This window comes from Peromyscus californicus, unplaced genomic scaffold (genome assembly GCF_007827085.1).
Source record: "Peromyscus californicus insignis strain IS unplaced genomic scaffold, ASM782708v3 Scaffold_6__1_contigs__length_162567912, whole genome shotgun sequence".
Lineage (NCBI taxonomy): Eukaryota > Metazoa > Chordata > Mammalia > Rodentia > Cricetidae > Peromyscus > Peromyscus californicus.
In genome coordinates, this window is record NW_026294584.1 from 60,407,831 (window position 1) to 60,429,135 (window position 21,305).

Below are 21,305 nucleotides of genomic sequence, written 5' to 3' on the forward strand. Positions count from 1 at the left end.
TAGGTTGGCAAAATTAATACTGTAAAAACTGCAACATTATTGAAAGGAATCTACAAAAACACAATCCCCATGAAAATTCTAATGACGCCAGGTAGAGGTGGCCCACGCCTTTAATCTGAGCACTTGGGAGGCAGAGGCAGGTAGATCTCTGGGTTCAAGGCCAAACTGGTCTAAAGAGTGAATTCCAGGATAGCCAGGGCTACATAGAGAAACCCTGTCTTGAAAAACCAACCAACAACAAATTCTAATGGCATTCTTCACAGAACTAGAGAAAAAGGAAAAAAATTATATGGGAGCAGAAAAGATGATGAAGCCTGAAGATCAAAGCTGGAGACACCACAATCCCTGACTTCAAACCACACTACAGAGCCATAGTAGTGAAAGCAGCACTGTGCCGTCCCCAAAGCAGACGCGTAGACTGACGAGTTCTAGTAGACAACCTAGAAATCAACCACATGGCTATGGACACCTGCTATTCTGAAAAAGGTGTCGGAACACAATTAGCAGAAAACCACCTCAGCAAACAGTGATGGCAAGCTGCATATCCACACACGCAGGGAACCTTAACTCTCACCCCGTAAAAAATTACAGAACAGATCAAAGACAGTGAGAGAGCTGAGGCTTTGAAACTATAGAGAAAAGTTCAGGGGAAATGCTTCAAGATGTTGATAGGCAAGAGCGTTGTGAAAAGGACAAGACATAACCCCAGCGATTGACCAGTGGGGTTACACGAAATATAGAGTCTCTGTAAGTGTGAGAAAAAACTGAAAGAGTTAAGAGGCGGCGCGCAGAATGGGAAATAAGGTTGAGCTACACATCAGGTGGGGGTTAATATCTAGACTATATAGAGAACTGGAAAATCTGATTATCTTCTGATGCTGAGAGCATTTGGCCAATTCCACATGCTTGTGTAAAAACCACTGATAATGGATTGATGGTGTTTGCTATTGTTTGCCACATTAAAAAAGGCTTCAGAACTGTGGGGCTCAATCCTGAGGTTGTTACACTGGTGTGTGGTTCTGCTGGGTTTTAGCAGAGAAATCTGGGCCCAGCTTGGCAGAACTAGGCTTCTGTAGTTCTGTGGAGTATAATAAGAAGTATCTTTATAATCTATATAATCAGTAGTATCTTATGCCTGTATCTATAACTCTACATTCTGACTCTATGTTTTCTATGGATCTAGATCTATATCTGATCTCGATTGAATGTCCAGTGTGCCCATGGCTTCTGCATCCGTGGATTCAGTCAAATGCACCAAAAATGTGGTCAGGCCTACAAGGCTTGATCTGTACTGAGCATGTATGTATGTTCCCTGTTTCTTGTGGTTATTCTCTGGCCCGCACAGTGTGGCAACTATTTACATAGTCATTGTACTGCGTTACTACTGTGAGTGTTCTAGAGATGATCTGAAGTATAGGGAGGCTGTTTGCAGGTTATATGCAGATTCAGGGCCAGTTTGTGTAATGGACTTGAATATCCCCAGAAATCCCCCACAGGGACCAAAGGGCAACTGTATCTGTAGTTTATCTTTATCTTTATTGAGAGAGAGAAGGGGATATATAGATAGATAGAGAGGTGATAGGTAGATAGTTAGATGATAGATGGATAGATAAATGACAGATAGATGGATAGATAGATAGAGAGATGATAGATGATGATAGATATAGATAGGTAGATAGATGGATAGATGATAGAGAGATAGAGAAATAGAGAGATGATAGCTATCGATAGATAGATGATAGAGCAATAGATAGATGATAGATGATGATGATGATATATAGATAGATAGATAGATGATAGAGATATAGAGAGATAGATAGAGATAGAGGATAAATGATTATAGATAGATAGATAGATAGATAGATAGATAGATAGATAGATAGATTGATTGATGGACAGACAGAAAGAAAGACAGGCAGATAGATAGATAGATAGATAGATAGATAGATAGATAGATAGATAGATAGATGGATGGATGGATGGATGGATGGATGGATGGATGGATGGATGGATGGATGGATGGATAGATAGATAGATAGATAGATAGATAGATAGATAGATAGATAGATAGATAGATAGATAGATAGACAGATAGATATTTTAAGGAGTCATTTCACACAACTGTAAGAACTCAAAAGGCCAAAATGCAGAGGACAGGCCAGCAGCCAGGGAGGGAAGGGTATTTCTGTCCATAGTCCAAAATCCACTGTCCAAGACAGGCAGACTGGAAACAGAGGGGATGTTTTCTGTTTCCTCTTTCTCTTTGTTCATTAATATTTTTAGTCAGTGTACAGACAAATGGGTTTCATTATGACATTTTTGTGTCTATCATTGTAATTTTCTCATCTCACACAGGTTTGCTGTATTAATCTTGAGGCCAAACTTCTTTTGGGGGAAATTTGTTCTGCTCCATTAAGGCCTTCAACTGATTGGACAAGACCCACTCACGCCATAGAGGGTATCTGACTTGTGTGAAATCTACTGACTTAAAATGTCAGTCAAACAGCTGGCAGCTTCTAGGGGAGGGACAGTCAATTTTCGTGGCCCCTGATAAGTCAACCATTCAGTAGAAGGCACACATTCAGGAATATGTGGGCAGCATAAATTGGATGTGGTGAGTTTTGTTTTTTAAAAAATAGGGTAAGACCTGAAATTGGGAAGGGGTAGAGGTTAGATCTGGGAGGAGTGGGGGATAAGTATAATCAAAACACATTGTGTGCATGTATGAAATTCTAAAAAAAAATAAAGATACTATATTTTATTTCTTTGAAAAAGAAAAACAACATCAGCCACAGCTAACTAACATACTCCCAGCAATGCCAGTCCATTATTTGATTGAACACCTGCATTCTGTCACCTAGGCCCGGCGACATTTTTGTTAGCCTCTACATAACAGGTGGATTGGCAGAGCCAGCTCTGCTCCATGTCAACTGTCATCCATCTGAGACTTATAGACTAGTCAGGACACATTTGCACGTGAGTTGTGAGTTTGTGAAAAGGAGATGGTCAACTTTCTGCGAAAAATGCTGACCCATGGGGCAGACAAGGCTTGAGGGGCAGGATCTTTATGGCAGCTCAAGAACAAAATGGTGTCTGTTTTGTTCTCCTGTTGGGAACAGAGAGCACATGGCCACAAATGCTCTGGCCATGGGGATAAAATTGCTGGAAGGAGAATCTTTCTGTTTTTCCAGTCTACTTGGATCACATGGTACTTCAAGAGTGATCTCATGAAATTATATTTGATGCTTAATAACATGGGATGCTAGGCATAAGGACTACAAATTCAAGTCTAACCCAAGAATCTTAATGAAAGGCTGTCTCAAAAAAAGGGGTAGTGGGATAGGGGACATAAGTCAGAGATAGAGCACACCAGTAGTATATGTGAAACCCTGTTTGGATTCAAGTATTGAAAAACTAATCATAAAATAAAAAGCATAGGTTCAGGAGATGGATTGACCATCCAAATCCCAGGGTGACCACTCCATGATCTGTGCCTTAGCAAAAATAATTGTGACGAATCATCGGTTTGACTAAATTTAGAATCACGTAAGCAATAAAAAGGAAGGGATCCTTCCAGGTGTATCTGTGGGGATGTTTCCAGGGAAGATAATCAACCCTGAATAAGAGTGGCATCATCCCATGGTCTGGGAGGCCAGACACAAAATGGATTGCTTTTTTTGCTGTGATGGACTGGACCTGTGGTAAGGGCTCTCTAGAGAAAAGTAAAGAAAGAAGGCAACAAGCTTTATTCAGCACTGTGCTTCATTTCATCTCTGCAGTCTGGGTGCTACAGTCTCACAACAATGCCATGGCACCCATGCAGCCTTAGAGTCTCAGACTTCCAATCGTGAACGCCAGTGAGAATGCATATTCTATACAAGGGGCAGAGGAAGGAGATGCAGAAGACATTTAGCCTCCTCTCTTCCGAAGTCACGTGGGCAGTGTTGGGGAGGACCTGTAGCAGAGCCAAGGAGGAAAAGGAGAACTTGGCAGGCATTGCTCCCTCTGACTTCAGATGGGAGGATCGCCAGCCCCCTGCAAGCCACCCCATACAGGGCCCGCTTCTCTCACCCCAGAGTTGCCTGCAGTGGCCTTCTGCAGCCCATTCTGGGCTCTTGAACTCTCTGGATCTCGTCCCCTGTGTCTCTCTGTCCCCTGTCTCTCACACCATGCCTTGTCACCTTGCTTGTGTCCTTTTCCTGCCGACCTGTTTGTTGTCCCATCGGAACCCATCTGTGTGCTCAGCTCTGATGCTCCCCAGGTCTCAGACTTTATTCCTGGCCCCTGACCCCAGAAGCCTTCCTGAAGCTATTGGACCCCGCCCCACAGGGGGGGACAGGGTGAGGTAGAGGTCAACCTAGCTGGGGACCTGTAGCCCATGGAGTTCCTTCCTGGAAGGGTGCTGGAGTGATGCTGGCTGCAGCACCAGTGTCCTTGGGCTGTCCTGGTGATTTCCTCTTTCACAGTACCACCTTCGGCAAGAATCGTCCTTAGCTTTCCCTGTTACAAGCTGTCTTAATTTGTTAACACAGTGTCATGATATTAGAGTAAAAGCTACAGGGAAATTTACTAGCCAGTTCTTTTTTTTTAGCTTCGTTATTTCTTTATTTATGGATATATATAATATTTAATATTTATCCAAAAAATTTAAATATATGTTAAATTGAAAGTTTCATCACTTTGACCCTTCTCTTTTCTCCTTCCAAGTACCTTCCAGGTATCCTCCCTCCACCCCCTCTCATTCCCCTCAACTCTCAAATTGATAGTCTCTTCTTCTTTGATTATTATTGTTGCGTACATGCATATATGTGCATATTTATGTATGGTGTTTATGCACAAATAAATAATCACAACCTGCTGAGTCCAACTTCATTGTTTATGTGTGTATGGTTTCAGGGCTGACCATTTTTTACTGTACCAATACTGGGGGGCTCACCCCTGGGAGAGGCTAGTTTTCCCTCTCCAAGCAATTATTAGTTAATATAGTTCTTTGTCTGGGAGAGAGGCTTCTGAGCAGCTCTTAGCAGGAAGCAGTCCCCGACAAAGCAGGGCTGAGAAAGACAGTTGCCTATAGCACAAAACAAACCACAAGACCAAAAGGAGCAGTGGATGCAGATGTAGAACGTGGAATCAGAGAGGAAGCCATCTGAAAGAGAGAGGAGCTGCCTAGTTGAGGCCACAGAGGGATATTTTCAGCACACTGGGATCCTGGCAGTACTCAGAAAGGTCAGAGGGTGTGGCTCTGGGGCGGCTGTGCTTGGGTAGGTGATGTGGGCCTTGTCGCTCTCCGTCTCCTGCTTGCCTTGCAAGTCATTCCAGGATCTATTGGCGGGCAGCTAGATAAAGAAAGGAGAAAACACTCAGCTCAATATTCTGGGACTTTGAGGGGGAATAGCTTTAGCTATCACAGTGATGATGGACAGTGAAATGAAAGTTTCTGTCTTTAGAGTTGGGAATTCTCCTTTGTGGGCTCAACAATTCCAAAGAGAGTTAAGGGGGTTGGACCAGAAGACAGTCCCAGGAACAACCTGACAGTGGAAAGCCTAACCCGTTTACTTCTACAGAGGAAAGCAATTAGTAGCACGAGAAGATCCTTGCTCAGGTTAAAAGTGAAGGGAGGAGTCACATACAGAAGGGCGGGGTTGGACCCCTACGTCACACGTCACACCTCACACCAATGTGAACTTGAAATGGGTCAAAACCCTACATAGAAAGTTAGAAGCATAGAGCTCTTAGAGGAAAATAGAGAGTAAATCTTCTACCTTTTGGTTTGATATGGGAGTCTTAGCAATGACTCCCAAAAGCACACACACAAAAAAGCCTAACAAAATACAACAGATGAGTAGGGCAGTAGCAACATTTACACTTAGGCTCTTCAAAGGTGCCAAGGGAGTGATGGAGAAAATGTTCATCAATCCTAAGAGGATGCCATCTCCAGAGGACTTGGGCTCAATAAAAGAAGGACAAACAATTCAATTTGAAATGGGCAAAGGGGCTGGAGAGATGGCTTGGTGGTTAAGAGCGAGTGCTGCTTTGCAGAGGGCCTGAGTTTGACACCCAGCTTCTATGTTCCTGTAATTCCAGCTCCAAGTGTCAGAAGCCTCTGGCTTCCTCAGGTATCTGGACTCATGAGCATTGACCCTCCAACACACACACACACACACACACACACACACACACACACACACACACACACATCCCACACACAATTAAAAACAAAAGTGAATTACTATTTAAATAGGGACAAGTATTTGAGCAGACTGATCTGAAGAAAATTCCTTATCAAATTCAGTCACCAGAGATGCACACATCAATGTCAGGACAACTTCAAACCCCTCTCTGCTGCTTGGAAATAGTTCATTGCTGTCTTCTCACTGTGCTATAGAACATTAAAGGCTATTCCACTAATCCAACTGCAACTTTAAACTGGTCCTTCCCTCTTTACATCCCACCTCCTTCTAGGCTCTATTGACCATTATTCTATTCTCTAATGTTGTAAAGACAGGATCTCTCTCACTATGTAGTCCTGGCTGGCCTGAAGCTTGCTATATAGACCAGGCTGGCCTCAGACTCACAGAAATCTGCCTACTTCTGCCTCCAAAGGGCTGGGATTAAAGGCATGTGCCACCACACCCTCCTCTACTCTATACTTTAATGAGATCAAGGATCAACTTGTGGACTTCCACATAAAAGTGTGAACACAAAGAATTTGTATTTCTGTGCCTGGCTTATTTCAGATACTGTAATGTCTTTCATTTCCAGTGATGAATTTTTTCAACACATGTTACAAATATCTGAGATGGCAGACACACCAAGGTTCCTGATCATTACATACTGCATCTGTGTATTTAAATACCACCTTTTATTTCATAATATTTACAATTTTTATGTGCCAAATCAGATAAAAATATCATCATCAGTAATGAAATATGTAGAACAGATAAACGTGATACATTAACAAGTGTTGGCAGGACAGGGTGAAATCTGAACCCTTATGCATAGTTGGTGCTAGTGTAAAATGAGGCAGTATTTAGAAAATATGAATAACATAAACTTTCCATATGACATAGAAATCCACTGCTAGAGAAGTACTCAAGACAAAAACATATGTTCATGCAGATGTGTGCGCAAAAATGTTTACAACAGCATTAGTCACGATTGCCAAAAGGCAGAAGGAACTCAGATGCTTATCAACTGGTAGACAGTTGTTCATCCACAGAGAGGAAAAGATACTGATATGTGCTACAGTATTGCCAGACATTAAAACCACTGCATTAAATGAAAGAAGCCGTTTACAAAAGGCCATCGATTAGATTTTTCTGTTTGTTGGAAGTGTACAGAGAAGCCATCATCTCCGGAAGGGATGTGATCTGTGGAGTAGATTAGAAGCACACTGGTTCCTGAGGACTGGAGATGGGATAGGAAGATAGGGTGAGATATATAATTGTGGCTTATTCTCTTTGAGCTGAAAGAAATGTTCTAAAATACTGATAGCTGCAAGTATCTGGCCTACATCACAATCCACTGGTGTATACTCTTTAAAAGAGTGAATTGTGTATATGGTTTCCCCAATAGAGTGGGTTTTTAAAAACATGAGTGGACTGATATCTAGAATACACAAGGGATGCTTGCAAATCAGTCAGAGACTGCAATCTCAATGGAATCCTGGGCAAAGAATCTCAAAGGTAACTTAAAAGAGAGGAAACCAAAGGGATTCAAGAGTGAATGTAGTAGCCACTTGGAAAAATCCAAAGTTAGCACGCATTAATGGCAGAAATTGGGTAGCTGGAGGATGCCAAGTGTTGCATAGACGTGTAGGAAAGAGGAGCCTCTGGTGCAGCTTGTGGCAGAGGGGCAGAGTTGGTACATCTGTTCTGGATTGCAGTTAGCAGGGGTGGACAGGGAGGTTGCTGCATGCATTCCCTGCAGATCAGCAATTCTGCTTCTTGGTGTGCATGGTAGAGGTTCTGACAGGCCCAGAAGTGGAGTATGGACTCAGCTGTTGTAGAGATGGGAGCTGGAGGTTGTTGGGGCTCATCACGAGGACAGTAGTTACCATGCATTGTGGACACAAAGTGTGAAGGATCTAGCAGGTCCAGGTTTGGCAAACGTGATGCTGGCAGGCCTTGCTCTTCCCCTTCTCCTGTCCCCTGTAAAGCACAGATTACATCCCTAAAGCTAGCCATCGAGGTCTATTTCCTTATTTGGATGCTTTCTTATGCCAGACTCATTCCTGAGGCTAACCACCAATGTCCAGCAGTCAAAAGCCCCCTTTGGCTTACCTAATTAGCATGCTCAATCAAAACACACCACCACATCCTAGCTCACTCTAACACAGACCCCCCTTTTTCTTCCTCTTAAAATTGACACCCGCCAGGTCATTTGCTGCTGTTTTTCTTCTGAGTCAGGAAGCAGACACTTTAACTTTTCTTCCCGCTCAATAAAGGATCTCTCTGTGAAAACAGGTGTTTGGGTACAGTTTGTGCCTAATCCAGGGTCGAGGAGGGAGCTCCCCACTGTACGGGCTCCCCTTCAAAGTGTTCACACAGAAACCCACAGAAGAGGAGCTTAAGATCATGGGAAGAAGCAGGCTGAATGGTGGAGCACGATGCTGCCACATTAAAATGAAAAGGAACGCACACAAAGTCACTGGACGTACTTTAAAGAACCAATACACACAATGAACAAGGTTCAACCCACTAGAGTGGTTCCCTGAATGCTGTGTGATTTTTCTTGAGGAGATGAGAACAAACATCTGTTCATCCCCAGATAGGACACCAAAGGCAGACCAAAGACACGATCCACCTAAGTCTTGACTGTTGAGCCAATGAGGTTATGGGTTTACTTAAAAAAACAGGAATGACTGGAAGGCACCTCACAAAAGCTGCATCCCTGGTCTCCCTGCCTGACGGATTAGAAGCTCCACTAGAGAGGCGCTCTTTCTCCCTAGCAGTTGCTTCCTGTTTATTAACCCTAGGGAAAGGTCTTGTATGTTTCTGAACTTCCTGAACATTGCATGTGTTATTAGCTTCCCAGGTCTTAGGAGCCTCCCTCCTCCTCCAGTAGGGAATGCTTCAATTAGGAGGAAATACAATACCACTCCCAGCCTCTTCCTCTGACTCCTACATTCTTTATACTCCTTCTTCTCACATGTTACCTGAGTCTTGGGGGTGGGGTGTAATATAAAGGTCTAATTACTTTCTTCCACTTATGGTTGAGCATAGGACCTTATACCACACGGAGAGTCATTTATTCTCAGCAGCTTGAACAGTTATTAATATCTGCAGTAACCGCCATCCACTGCAAAATAAAAACTTTCTCTCAATGGCCAAGGCTGACAGAACTGATAATCTGTGGGCATAAACACAAGTCTTTAGACAACAATTTACTGGGCATATCACATCTGTTTAATAAAGCTACAGCAGAGACCTCCCCACTAGGCCCTTTGACGTTCCTAATTACAGATCTTTGTTCTGGATTATAGTTCCCAATGTGGTTACTTCCTGCATAGGGGAACTTAAAGCCAGCAGGAAATGGATGAAAGGTACCCATGGTAGCTGTGCCACTACAGCACCAGCAGGCATACATTGCTTGGATGTTGGTGCTAGAGCATGCAGGGTCCAGAGCTGAGCAGAACTGCTGGTAATCATTCTCTTCCCAGTAACTTGCCCAGTGCCTTCTGGGACTATAGAAGCCAGCCATGGAGGAAAGAGCATCCAGCTCAGGCCCAGATTGGTTCCCTATGCCCTGCAGCAAAAGCATGTGGTGTCTTCAGCAATGGGACTTATCTAGGTATGGAGTATAATCAGTAGTAGTGGCAACAGCCTGTATGTTGTGGGGGCCTCAGAATTTTCCATGGCCTTGATTCTTAGGGAGTTAGACTACCCTGGGCACTGGTGTCCTCACTAAACCACTTCAAGAGGTTCTGGGAGTGCCCCTTCCCACCCACGTTTTTGTTCAAACTCCTTAACTGATGTTTTTACTGTCTTTCCAGATGCTTTTACAACTCTGTATGGCACTCAAGGGTTAGCATTATATAATGAAATTTCACAGAGAGTGGGAAGGATCTCTGAATGTCTGTTGCTGTCCATTCCAAAAAAGAAATGCCACTTGTTCTCGATGGTTAAGGGGGTAATAAAAAAGAAAAAGAAAAAAATGTTAGCAAGGTCCAGCACAGCACAGAATGATCCCATCATCTCTACCCGTCATTTTAGTCAAAAGAGCAATAACAGCATAGATGGAAGACACCATCTCATCCGGCCCGCCATCACCTATAACCATTTTCCATGAGCCATTTGGCCTCCTCTTCTGGGGAGGATGAGGATGCTGCCCCTTCCATGGCTTCTTGCTGTCACTGACTCTCTGAAGCTGACCTCCTTTGCACCAGGGCTGTGGACATCACCTTCTATTGACTACACCTGACTGCCCTAGGTGCCCTGGGATGGGGGAACAATTTCCACCTTGAGAACACTCTCTGAAGAGGGGAAACACACACAGCATCTGTGGGGTCGGGGATCACTGTGGACCCCTAGGATAAGTTTGGTCTTTTCCACCTGTGCTACTGGGTCGTTCGCTCCCTCCACCCGAACCGTCGTGCAGGCTTCAAAGCTTCCCAGAGGCTCACAAGCACTGGATTTGGCTTCTTGGTAATATTTTCCTTGGGAACTCTGGTTCCATAAAAATGCCAAAAAATTGGATTCTCTAAAAGCTCTGGAGGCCAGAAGCCTGAAATCAGAGTATTGGCAGGACCACATTCAGTCTCCAAGGGCTGGATCCTTCCCACATCTTCCAGCATATGGAGTTGGCAGTATCATGATGCCATCTTCTATTCCTTGATTTATAGATTCACTATCCCAGCCTCTGACCCTGTCCTTACTGGTGTCTTGCCCTGCATCCCTGTTTATTCTAGTGGTCTAGGGACATCTGTTATTCACCGCCCGTCCTACTCCATCTTAAACAATCCATCTGTAATGATCCTATATCCAAGCAGACTCATATTCTGAAGTACAGGAATTACACACTTTGGAGATGAACTCAATGTAACCACACACACCCTTCCTTCTCACCTCATTGGACGGAGCCTGGAGCAGGATGGGCGAGTGACTTCCTAGGCCTGTGCTTTGACATGGGTCACTGAGGCTCTGAGGAGTCACCCAGAGGAGCCCGTGTGGGCAAGACAGGGCTGAGGATTAGGACAAGGGCTTTCCCGACGTGGAGAGGGTGTCAGTAGTCACATAATTGACGTGAGTGCTGTGTCCTTAGGACATGATGTGAGGTGATTCGTGAGCTTGTGTGGCTGTGCTGGGGAGATGGGCATGGGATGGGACTAAAGTCAGGAACTCCTGGAGTGTGGAGTAACAGGGACTTAAGGAAGCCAATGGAGACTTAGAGGAGAAGCCGTTGGGGCAGTGCCCAAGGGACAGAGGCAAGCAGTCAGAAAACCTAAGGAAATACTGTCCTTTAGACTGCGTGTGTGGCCCACGGGGGCCTTGAGTTTATGGCGATTCTCTTGCCTTAGATTCCAGTGTTGGCTGACAGCATCCCAGCTGAGCCCACTGGCCTTGACGTAAGCCTAGTGAATATGGTGGTTGGGGGAAATGAGGTGTGACATCTGAGGATTCGGGCTCTGTGGCTGTGCCCTTCCTTCTGGGCTCACCACGTCACATGATCAGCTAGCAGGCCTTTCATATTGTTGTTGATGACCTTAGCTTCAGAGGCCCAGTCCTTCCCTCCTGCAGTTAATGATTGGTGACAATTACAGATAACATTTGGGCAAAGATTGCAAGCCCTTGCTCTCCATCTCCTCAACTGCCGGTCTTTCTTAAAGGGACAGAACCAAAGGACTGAGGGGAAGACTGATGGCATCTGGGAGTTCAGGGAGGTGACACCGTGTGTGAGATGGAATGAGAGTTCTGGGGTCAGTGGGCAGATGTAAAGATTGGCTTCACATATAAATGCTTCAGGAGAGACTTGAAGGCCAGGCTCACAGGGGACAAGGTTCTACTTCTTGCTCTGCTATGTGTGAGGACAGACCCCAAATGAGACTTCTTTAAAATTTTGTCTGAAAGTACAGAATTTATTCTCAAGATTACCATGATTCCCAAAGAGAGAGGGATATGACACAGAGCTAAGTATATAAATAAGTTGTGAAAAATGTGATCCAGGGGCTGGAGAGATGGTTCAGTGTTTAAAAACACTGAGTGCTCTTTCAGAGGACCTGGGTTCAATTCCCAACACCCACATAGTGATTAACAAACATCTGTAACTCCAGTTCCAGAGCATCCAACATCCTCATCTGGCTTCTGTAGGCTTTGCCCACATAGTACATAGACACATGTATAGGCAAAAGACCCCCACACACACAATTTTAATTTTATTTTTTTAAAAGTAGACGCTACAAAGGGGGCTAATGTCTTCTGCTCTCTCCTTATATTTCAAACTATCCCCAATATCCAAAAATTACAAAAGCTAAAACTAAAACCCATCACTCTCACTTCAAGCTTTGTGGAACTGGCCTTGTTTCCAGTCAGCACCTGCAAGGCCAGAGCCAAGGGAGAGAAAAGGCTTTTACCATGCACAGTCAGCCAGAACCCCAAACGGTTTAAAGAACCCTTCATAAAGGACCCTCTCATTCACATTGAGTCACCCAGCTTCAGACTGGGGGATCATGAGAAGTGCAGGGGTTGGACTCTTACCAGTGCGTACCCTGCAGAGGAGAGGGGAGTGTCCTCAACACATCCAGCAGAAGTCACATGCTCAGTGAGACCCTGATCCCTTCTGAAAACCAGCAGAACTGGTAGAATGCAAATACTAAATATGCCAATGGGCTCCTTGTAGGCACTAAGAAGCCTAGGTGGACGTGACTGGTAGGAAAGGAGATGGTCAGGCCCCGGCCACCTCCTAGACACCTCTTCAACACCCAGAGGGAAAGCACAGTTGAAGAGTGGCCAATGGATAACAATACAAAGCAGAGGGACATAAACTAAACCTAAGAGGGGCTCTGAACAGGGCTGTTATCTGAGAAAGACACCAGTGGGTGTGTGTTCAGGAAGAATCCTCCTCCCCCCCACCCACACCCCCGCTAAAGCTCCAGCCATGTCTGTGGCATTGTATGCTGCAGCCATAACAGGCCCCAGTTCCCACTCCCACAGCTTATCTGAGCATGAGTCCTCCGACCCTTCTTAGCTTAGTGCCATTGTGTTAATGCGCACTCAGTTGTCCCCCTGGTTCAGATCTAGCCTCTTGAGTAGGTACAAGGTAAAACAGCAATGTAAATATTCCGAACACCAAATGTTGTTTCACCACAAACTGACCTTCTGTTACCTACAGCAGCCTTTCTAATTGGTTGTCTGAAGCCAGTCACTGCAAGGACTTTGTCTTTAAAGAGAAGATTAGATCCTGGGTCCTGGGCCCTGAATAAAAACTCTGATAGTTTCAAGTCAAGTTGATGGTCACAAATGGTTTCCAACCAATCTCAGTCTGTCTTGCCATATCAGGCAGAAAGGGATTTCTACTTGCAAGGACAGGTTACGACCAGTGTCACATGTCAACTGGTAGTAGCCAAAGGAGATCAGAAAATTGGCTCTTTCTTCTCTTTAGGATTACTGAAAAATGGGGCTAAAGAGATAGCTTAGTGGTTAAAAGCACTTGCTGTTCTTCCAGAAGACCTAGGTTCAGTTCTGATACTCACTTGGTTCACAACCACCACCTATCACTCTAGTCCCAGGGGACCTGACACCCTTTCCTGACCTCTTTACGCACCAGGCACATTCATGGTGCACAGACATACATGCAGATAAAACACCCTCACGTGTAAAGCAAATCAATTTAGAATGATTAAAGAGGAAGAAATCTCTGATGGGGGAATGATGTAGATGGGGGAATGAGGGAATGAGGGAGATGAGGGAATGAGGGAGATGAGGGAATGAGGGAGATGAGGGAATGAAGGAGATGAGGGAATGAGGGAGATGGGGGAATGAGGGAGATGGGGGAATGAGGGAGATGAGGGAATGAGGGAGATGGGGGAATGAGGGAGATGAGGGAATGAGGGAGATGGGGGAATGAGGGAGATGAGGGAATGAGGGAGATGGGGGAATGAGGTAGACAGGGAATGAGGTAGACAGGGATTCTTATTGGATAACAAATCGATCCTTGAGCCCATATATTCTGTAAAGTGAAATGTGTCCCTTCTCTCCACTGTCAGCTGCGCACGGAAGGATCCTGTCCCTAGACCTTCCAACACTCTACTTTTGTCCCGGGGACAAAGTGGGTCACGGGTCGGGAGACACCATAGGTTCACAAATGAACAGGACACTGATTCATATCTTACATGAGAAAAAAATTCTGTCAAGACATAAGGATGACTCTTAGAATGTGCCACTCTCAAGAGCAGTGGAAGATTGGCAGACCCAGGGTGACTCCAGCAACCCCCACAGAAGGGCCTGCTCTTCCCTGTGATTTGGGGCTGATGGATCTCTCAGTGTTTTCCCATAAGCTTTCCTCATTTTCCTTCTGGATACCGTCCCCGCATCTCCTCCCCATACCTCTTCCTCATCTTCCCCTCCTGCCCTCCCCATCTCATGGGAGAGCTTCTGTGTGGACGATTGCTCGTGAACTCACTATTCCTGCACAGCAGTTTCTGTTAGTATTGGTGACGTTCCTCAACGCTATTTGTCACGGATCCCTGGGAAAGTGCCCTCATGTGGCATCATGGATCTTGAAGTAGCTGTGCATGTCCCCGTGACCCAGGAGGGCTGCACTTGACTCAGTGTTCTGCCTTGCTGTCCTATTCACTGGGGCACCAGGGTGCCATTTCCTGCTGAGCCGTGACACATGCATAGACAACCCTGCCTTGGATTTAGTAGATCATGAATGGGAGGGGAGCAGAAAGCCTTGGGGCAGGGGAGTCAGCTCCCACAGTTGTGTAGTTAGGTTAAAGGTTGATAAGATGAAGGTGAGGGTATGAGTTACTCGGGACTGTACAGAATTTGGTGGTTTTCAGAACAACATCATAAGATAGAATTCACTGACTCTGCTATGTGACAGAGCTATAGATGATCATTGTGGAGTTTCTCGCCCATGGGAAGTTCAGATGGGCTGGGAGCAGGCTCTGACAGCACGTACAACACCTGAGCAAGGGCAAGCCAGACAAAAAACCCCACTCCAGCAGAGAAGCTATTCATGAGTTATAACACCTGGAGAAGGAAAATCGGTTTTCTTCAAGGAGATGACACTGGACATGACAATCACATCCCAGGGCAGGCCTCAGGCTCAGGAGTACTTGGTCAACAAATCCAACTTCATGTTGTTGCTAAGGCATAAAAAACATCAAGTTCAGAGAGGAGGGAGGTGGAGAGGATTTGGGAGGACTTACTTGGGGAAAGTGAGAGAATATGACCAAAATATATTATATGGAATTATCAAAGAATAAATATAAAAAAGAAAAGAAAATGCTCGTTCTTTTTGTGCTGTGATTTTGTCCCCATTTACAAGCTACCAGGTGTGTTCACTATTTCAAGGGAAGAATGACCCACAGAGACGATGGAAATGTCTAAAGGAAGCTTTAGTTAGACAAATTTATTTTTAAAACTCTGAATGCATAAAGTTGAGGCTCATCACCTCCCAGCCTTTGCAAAGCTGTTGTCGTGTTCCCGGTACTGTGAACTCTGAGCAGAGTTCCAAGTAAAAATCAATTTTTATAAGATTTCCTTCCTAGATATAACATTTTCTAAGACCAGTGTTATCTGCTATCCCGGTCCCCGATGGCCTGGGGCATCATTCTGTGGTACAGTACGCAGATCAGGATGGCCACACCCAGGAAGATAATCACGCCCCGTCTCCTGCCTGGCCAGTAGGATATCATCCATTTCCACAGCCCAGTTAGCAGCCTGGTGGGCAGGGGCCTCTGCATCCGTGCTGCCACCATCTCTGACACCTTGGTGAGTTGGTCCTGGGGGTCAGCGCCCCGCAGGGTCCTCACCAGATCATACACTTCGTTGGTGTAGTACGTGCCCCCATGCTCCCTCACCAGCCCAGCGACCAGGCCCAGCAGCTGTTCAGCTTGTTCCTCGCGCTCCTGGCCGGTGGCGCGGTTGTTCAGGGCACACACGCGGCCCCCGCATTCGGCCACCAGCTCCCGCAGCGCACGGTTGTTCGTGAAGCACAAGTAATCCTGAAGAGGCTCTCCAGCCAGGTCCTCCTTGCGTGTGAACACCACAACAGTCCGTGCCATCACCTTCTCCCCAAACACCCTCTTCACCCCGGCCAGCGCCTGGCTGTCCTGAGCAGTGAAGCGACCCAGCTGGGTGACCAGCAGCAGTGCATGCGGCCCAGGCGACGACAGTAGGAAGCAGTGGGCTGTCTCCATGCATGTGGGGTCGGTCTGAGAGACCTCAGAGCTGAAGACATCTGGGGTGTCCACCACCTCCACCTGCCAGCCAGCCCACTTCCTGCTGGCCCAGGAGCAGGCTTTGGTGACAGGCACAGCCCCCAGCTTGGAAAGGAAGCACTTCTGGCCCAGGATGCTGTTACCTGTGGCACTCTTGCCGGTCCCGGTCCTGCCTACTAGGATGAGCCTCAGTAGGGGCATCCGAGGGGCCCATGAATCCTCCTCTGAGCCTGAGGACAGATATGGCAGCATTGAGTCAGAGTCATGGCTTTCCCCTGGGACTCACCTGTGTTCTAGCCTTCAGCACAAAAGGGAAGGACCCACAGTGCCTGCTCCCCTTGGAAGCCTGGTGCTCCCATCTGCTTTGGGCTCTCAGAGCTCAGGCTCCTCCCCATCTTTCCTCTCTGCATTTGGATTCTCTGTGCACCTGCAGGTGCTCCCGCTGCATTTCAGAAGGTGCTCATGATAACTCCTGGGTCCACCAGGGTCTCTGGTCCTGCACACACAGGCCGACCTGATGCTGATCTGACCCTAATGTTCCCCTCACATGCTGGCCATTGAGCACATGGGAGCCCCTCAGTCCCAGACACGGGTTGAATCACAGCCCACCAAGTGCTCCTTGTGTAAGGGCAGGGAGTGCTCAGTCTAGGACATAACTCTTCTGCAAAAGCAGAGATAATGTGGGGCTTTCAACTGGGTTGTTAGAGAGTGAGAGAAGAGAGCTCACCCTCGTCCCTCTTCCTCCTCTCTTGTCTGAAGCTGGCTCCCTAAAGAGAATGCCCCCCTTTTAGATAATATTTTATTACATTTTATTTATGAGGAGGTCATACTACTGTGTCCTCTGGAGGCTAAAGGTCAAGTTTCAGGAGGCAGTTCCCTCCTCCCATCATGTGGGCTCAGGAGTTGAAATCAGCTCATCAGGTTTGGCTGCTTGTGCCTTTACCCACAGTCATCTCCCTGATCCCCCAAATACTAAATACCAGTTAGTCCCCTGTTCGGGAGACCTGGTGAGTGAGGCTCACTCTACTGTTGGATTTTTCATCCTCTGTGTTATCTTTGTGGAGACCAGAGAAGGTTTAGGATCCTCCTTCATGCTTAGGAACCAGTGACAGGCTGGTCAAAGCTCTGAGCTTATCTCAGCAGGGCAGGGACAGAGACACAGCCAAATGCAGGACCCAGGTCCTGCTGTTTCATCCCAGGGGCTTCCAGACCCGAGGAAGTTCCACCCACTTCTTACCCTGGGCTCCACACCAGCCAGGACACCTTGAGAGAAGGAATCTTACCATAGGCGCTTTCCTTGTCTCTTGCCATCTTCCTTCCCCCCACGTGTCTCAGAGGACTCTCAGTTCCGATTTCCTCATCCATGTGCTCATTCCTGCAAACAGGCAACACCCAACCACATCGTCAGGCAGAGTCCAGGGAACAGGGCACTTCAGGGAGACAAAGTAAGGCTTCTGTCTAAAAGGAATTGAACATGCAGGTGTGTGCTTTGGGGGACTGGCGGGTGTCTAGGGACATGGTGGGTGCCTTTGTCCACCATAGTAAAATCTGCTATTCCTTTTTAGAGATAGCATCTGGATTTTGAAGAATAGCTTCTGGGGAGCCCAGAAAGAAGGTTTCAGTGCTGTCTTGACAACTTGAGCTTGCTCTCTGCCCCTGTAAAGGCAGATGGAGAGGACCAACTCCACAAAGTTATCTTACCCGTTTCTGAGCCCTTCTCTTTAAGCAGCTTCCCTTCCACCGAAGATGCTCCGACTGCAATGCTATTTGATAGAACCAAGTGCTCTCTGGTCCCGTGTGCCTGATCCCAGGAGTCCCTAAGCACAAAAGCACAGTGTACCCTCAGTCTGCTGGGCCAATCTCATTCCAGCTAACAGGCCTCTGCCTGTGGCTGCACATACACTAGATTCTGCCTCTCCAGGCCTCTCTGGCTTTTCTCTGGTGAGAGCTTTGCTCCCACGTTCTGTCTGAGCGTTTCTCTGCATTTCTCCATCATTTCAGAATCTCTTTGTCTCCACTATGGGTGATGTGTTTCCTCCCACACTCCCTCTGGTGGGCACCACACAGTGAGAAATGGAAAATGTTAACGCAACAGCCTGTCTCCCGAAGAGGGGCTTTGGGAACAGGTTGGGTTAACACTCCCTCTCTCTCTCTCTCTAAAGCCTTTAGTAGAACGTACTGTGTGGTTCTGTGTCACTGCTCTGGGTGCAGAAATCGACAAATTCCCATAAACGATGCAGAAACGAAGAAACAACCATAAGACTGAGGGTAAGAAACAAGACTTCTGCAGGAGCTTGAAGACCTTGTCCTTGAGAAAAAGGAGAAAGTATGTGCTGTTCTTCAAGGGTCTCCAGGGGAGGCCACCAGGAATCCCCAGAGTTCATAGTGAAAGCAGATGTTATTTTCAATGATTTTTAAGACAAAAATAAACAGATCTTGGGTGATAGATGGTTTTTATTATCTGGGAATATAAAGCATGTATGATTCTGTATGCTTAAGAGAACTCGAGAGTCATCTGGTTCCTTGCCTCCAGGCTTGATGTTTCTCAAAAATATTTAGGTGTTCCCCTCAACATCACATTTCTTGAACCCATCCCCAGTGGTTCTGGTACAAGTGGTACATTTCTCATGAAGTTAATCCACATCCAGGTTTGAAAACGAGCTGTTTCATAAACTCTTCATTGTAGACATAAAGAAACCAAGGTCTCTGCAGTTGGAGTGGGAGAAACTTGAATCAGGAAGCAAAGGTTTAAATGCTAGGTGGGGACAGGGCTTGATGACCAAGTTCCACTCTCCGAGGTCCGTTAGAGCCCCCCTCCTACAGGTGGTGAGGATAAGAGACTTCAGAGGGGCGCAGAATTGGCACCTAGAGACTGGCCTCGAAAGAATGGTGTATAGGGACCCAGGAGTATCTTTGGCCTTCTTTGGATCAGTTCATGGAAAAAGCTTGGGCAGGGATAGCGCCATGTCCTGCTCCAACGTGTCATCCTCAGGCTCCACAGACAGCATCTCCTTCTTCTCACCCCACACCTCTTTTAAATGCATGTTAAGGAGGAGATAAATACACATGAAGTGGTCCTTTTCATTTGTGAATTAGGGGCTGGAGAGATGGCTCATCAATTAGGAGCACATGCTATTCTTGTAGAGGAGCAGGTTCAATTCCCAGCACCCTCATGATGGCTCATGACCATTCACAACTGACTATTCATAACTCCAGTTCCAGGGGATCCAATGACCTCTTCTGACCTCCACCCTCCCCTGACCTCTGACCTCTTCTGACCTTCACCTTCCCCTGCCCTCTGACCTCTTCTGACCTCCACCCACTCCTGACCTCTGCCCTCTTCTGACCTCCACCCTCCCCTGACCTCTGCCCTCTTCTGACCTCTGCCCTCTTCTGACCTCCACCCTCCCCTGCCCTCTGACCTCTTCTGACCTCCACCCTCCCCTGACCTCTGCCCTGTTCTGACCTACGCCCTCCCATGACCTCTGCCCTCCCTTGACCTCCATGGGTACTGGTACGCAGTGCCTTTATTTGTGAATGAATGTGACGTCGTCGTTCTTCCTCTGAACCCACTCTTGAATTGACTCTGTTTTCTGGATGTTAGCAGAGGGGTAGTAGAAAAGACAATGAAGGCATTCAAGCCCTCACCCACTGCAGGCAAACTCACAAACTTAGTGCTCGCTCATGCAACGGAGAGAAGTGGTAAACTGTTAGACTGGCATTTCATTTCCTTATACTTTATAGAAACCCTTGATATATTGTTAGAGTTACTTGAGAGTTACTTTGAGATGTTTGGATGGAATTGTTAGGGCTCTGCAGAGGCTGGGGAATGCAATGGTGGCTTCCTTCCTTAAGATTACCATGTAGGTCTTCTCAATCTGGAGTTTTGCTATATAGCTTTATATTGGATGTGTTCTATTCAGAACAAGGGGGCCTTTAGTGTGAACTACAGTGTGGTGGGAATGGAGAAGGTTCGGTGGGAGGGAGCTGTGAGTGGGTCAAAGCTTCTGTCTGCAGGACTTGCAGACAAGCCCTTAAAGGCACATGCAAAGCGATGCTTCTTAAAGTTCCATTTGAGCATTCAGAGCCGTGACTTCAGTGAGTGCACGTGGCGGAGCTGCTGCGATGATGCAGTGGGCTGTTAAAATGGAATCTTGGTGCATCTGTGAACTCAGGGTCTCACACTGAATCTGCCTTCTACCCTGCTGTAGCCCAGTAATGAACAGAGCCGACCAACGCTACCTTCAGACTCCTCTGACTCTACAGTGCTCTTGGTGGTCTTGGGGAAGCAAACTCATCAAGGCAGGAATGCTCCCGCCTTGGGAAGGTGTGAAAGATCCCACTCCTGTCTCCACTAGAGCACGTCGGAGGACCTAGGAACAGGTGACGGCCAGAGGCACAAACATGTCCCTTATTTAACTGTCTCTGCTGTCTGTGGTCATTTGGACCGCTTTCTCTGAGCCCCGGCAGAACTCAGTTGGACTCTCTGGGCTTTGCCAGAACTCCTGATACAGGAAACCATGAGTGTAATAAAAGTATTGTGTGTCCTCAGAGTTTAGACTGACTTTTAATGGAGGAGCAAGTGACTCAGTTGCCTAAATTGACTTCTTCAAGGAGAACCAGTTAATAATTGATATGTGCATTTACAAGTTTGATAAATATTACTGCTTACAATAAAAACTAGCAAAATGCATTTCACTAGCATCTTATTAATGTTAGTTTTTCTCAAGTCTTTGCTCACTTTACCAATATAATAGGTGAATTTTTCATTGTGATTTTCATACAAATTGCTCAATGGGGAAGTAGTTGAATCATTTTTAATATACTAAGAACAACATCTATTGATATCCATCTTACGCATTTACTGACCATTTCTCAGTTCTGCTGTTGGCTATTTTGATGTTGTTTTGTAGCAGTA

General features: G+C 46.3%; 1 protein-coding gene across 1 annotated transcript; it reads right to left on the reverse strand.

Moving 5' to 3' along the window:
* Positions 1–15,605: 15,605 nt before the first annotated feature.
* LOC128098942 (GTPase IMAP family member 1-like) lies at positions 15,606–18,513 on the reverse strand. Its single transcript, XM_052720481.1, has 3 exons — positions 18,089–18,513; positions 17,671–17,762; positions 15,606–16,617 (listed from the first exon to the last, which is right to left on the reverse strand). The coding sequence occupies exons 2-3, from the start codon at positions 17,750–17,752 to the stop codon at positions 15,740–15,742; spliced, it is 960 nt and encodes a 319-aa protein (XP_052576441.1). The 5' UTR covers positions 17,753–17,762; positions 18,089–18,513; the 3' UTR covers positions 15,606–15,739.
* Positions 18,514–21,305: the final 2,792 nt, after the last annotated feature.

What these genes read in the sequence shown, in the direction of transcription:
- LOC128098942 (XM_052720481.1), bottom strand. Translation starts at nt 17,752, where the DNA reads ATGGATGAGGAAATCGGAACTGAGAGTCCTCTGAGACACGTGGGGGGA. An exon ending in AGACAAGGAAAGCGCCTATG is followed by an intron (nt 16,618 to 17,670) that starts GTAAGATTCCTT and finishes ATCTGTCCTCAG; the next exon opens with GCTCAGAGGAGGATTCATGG.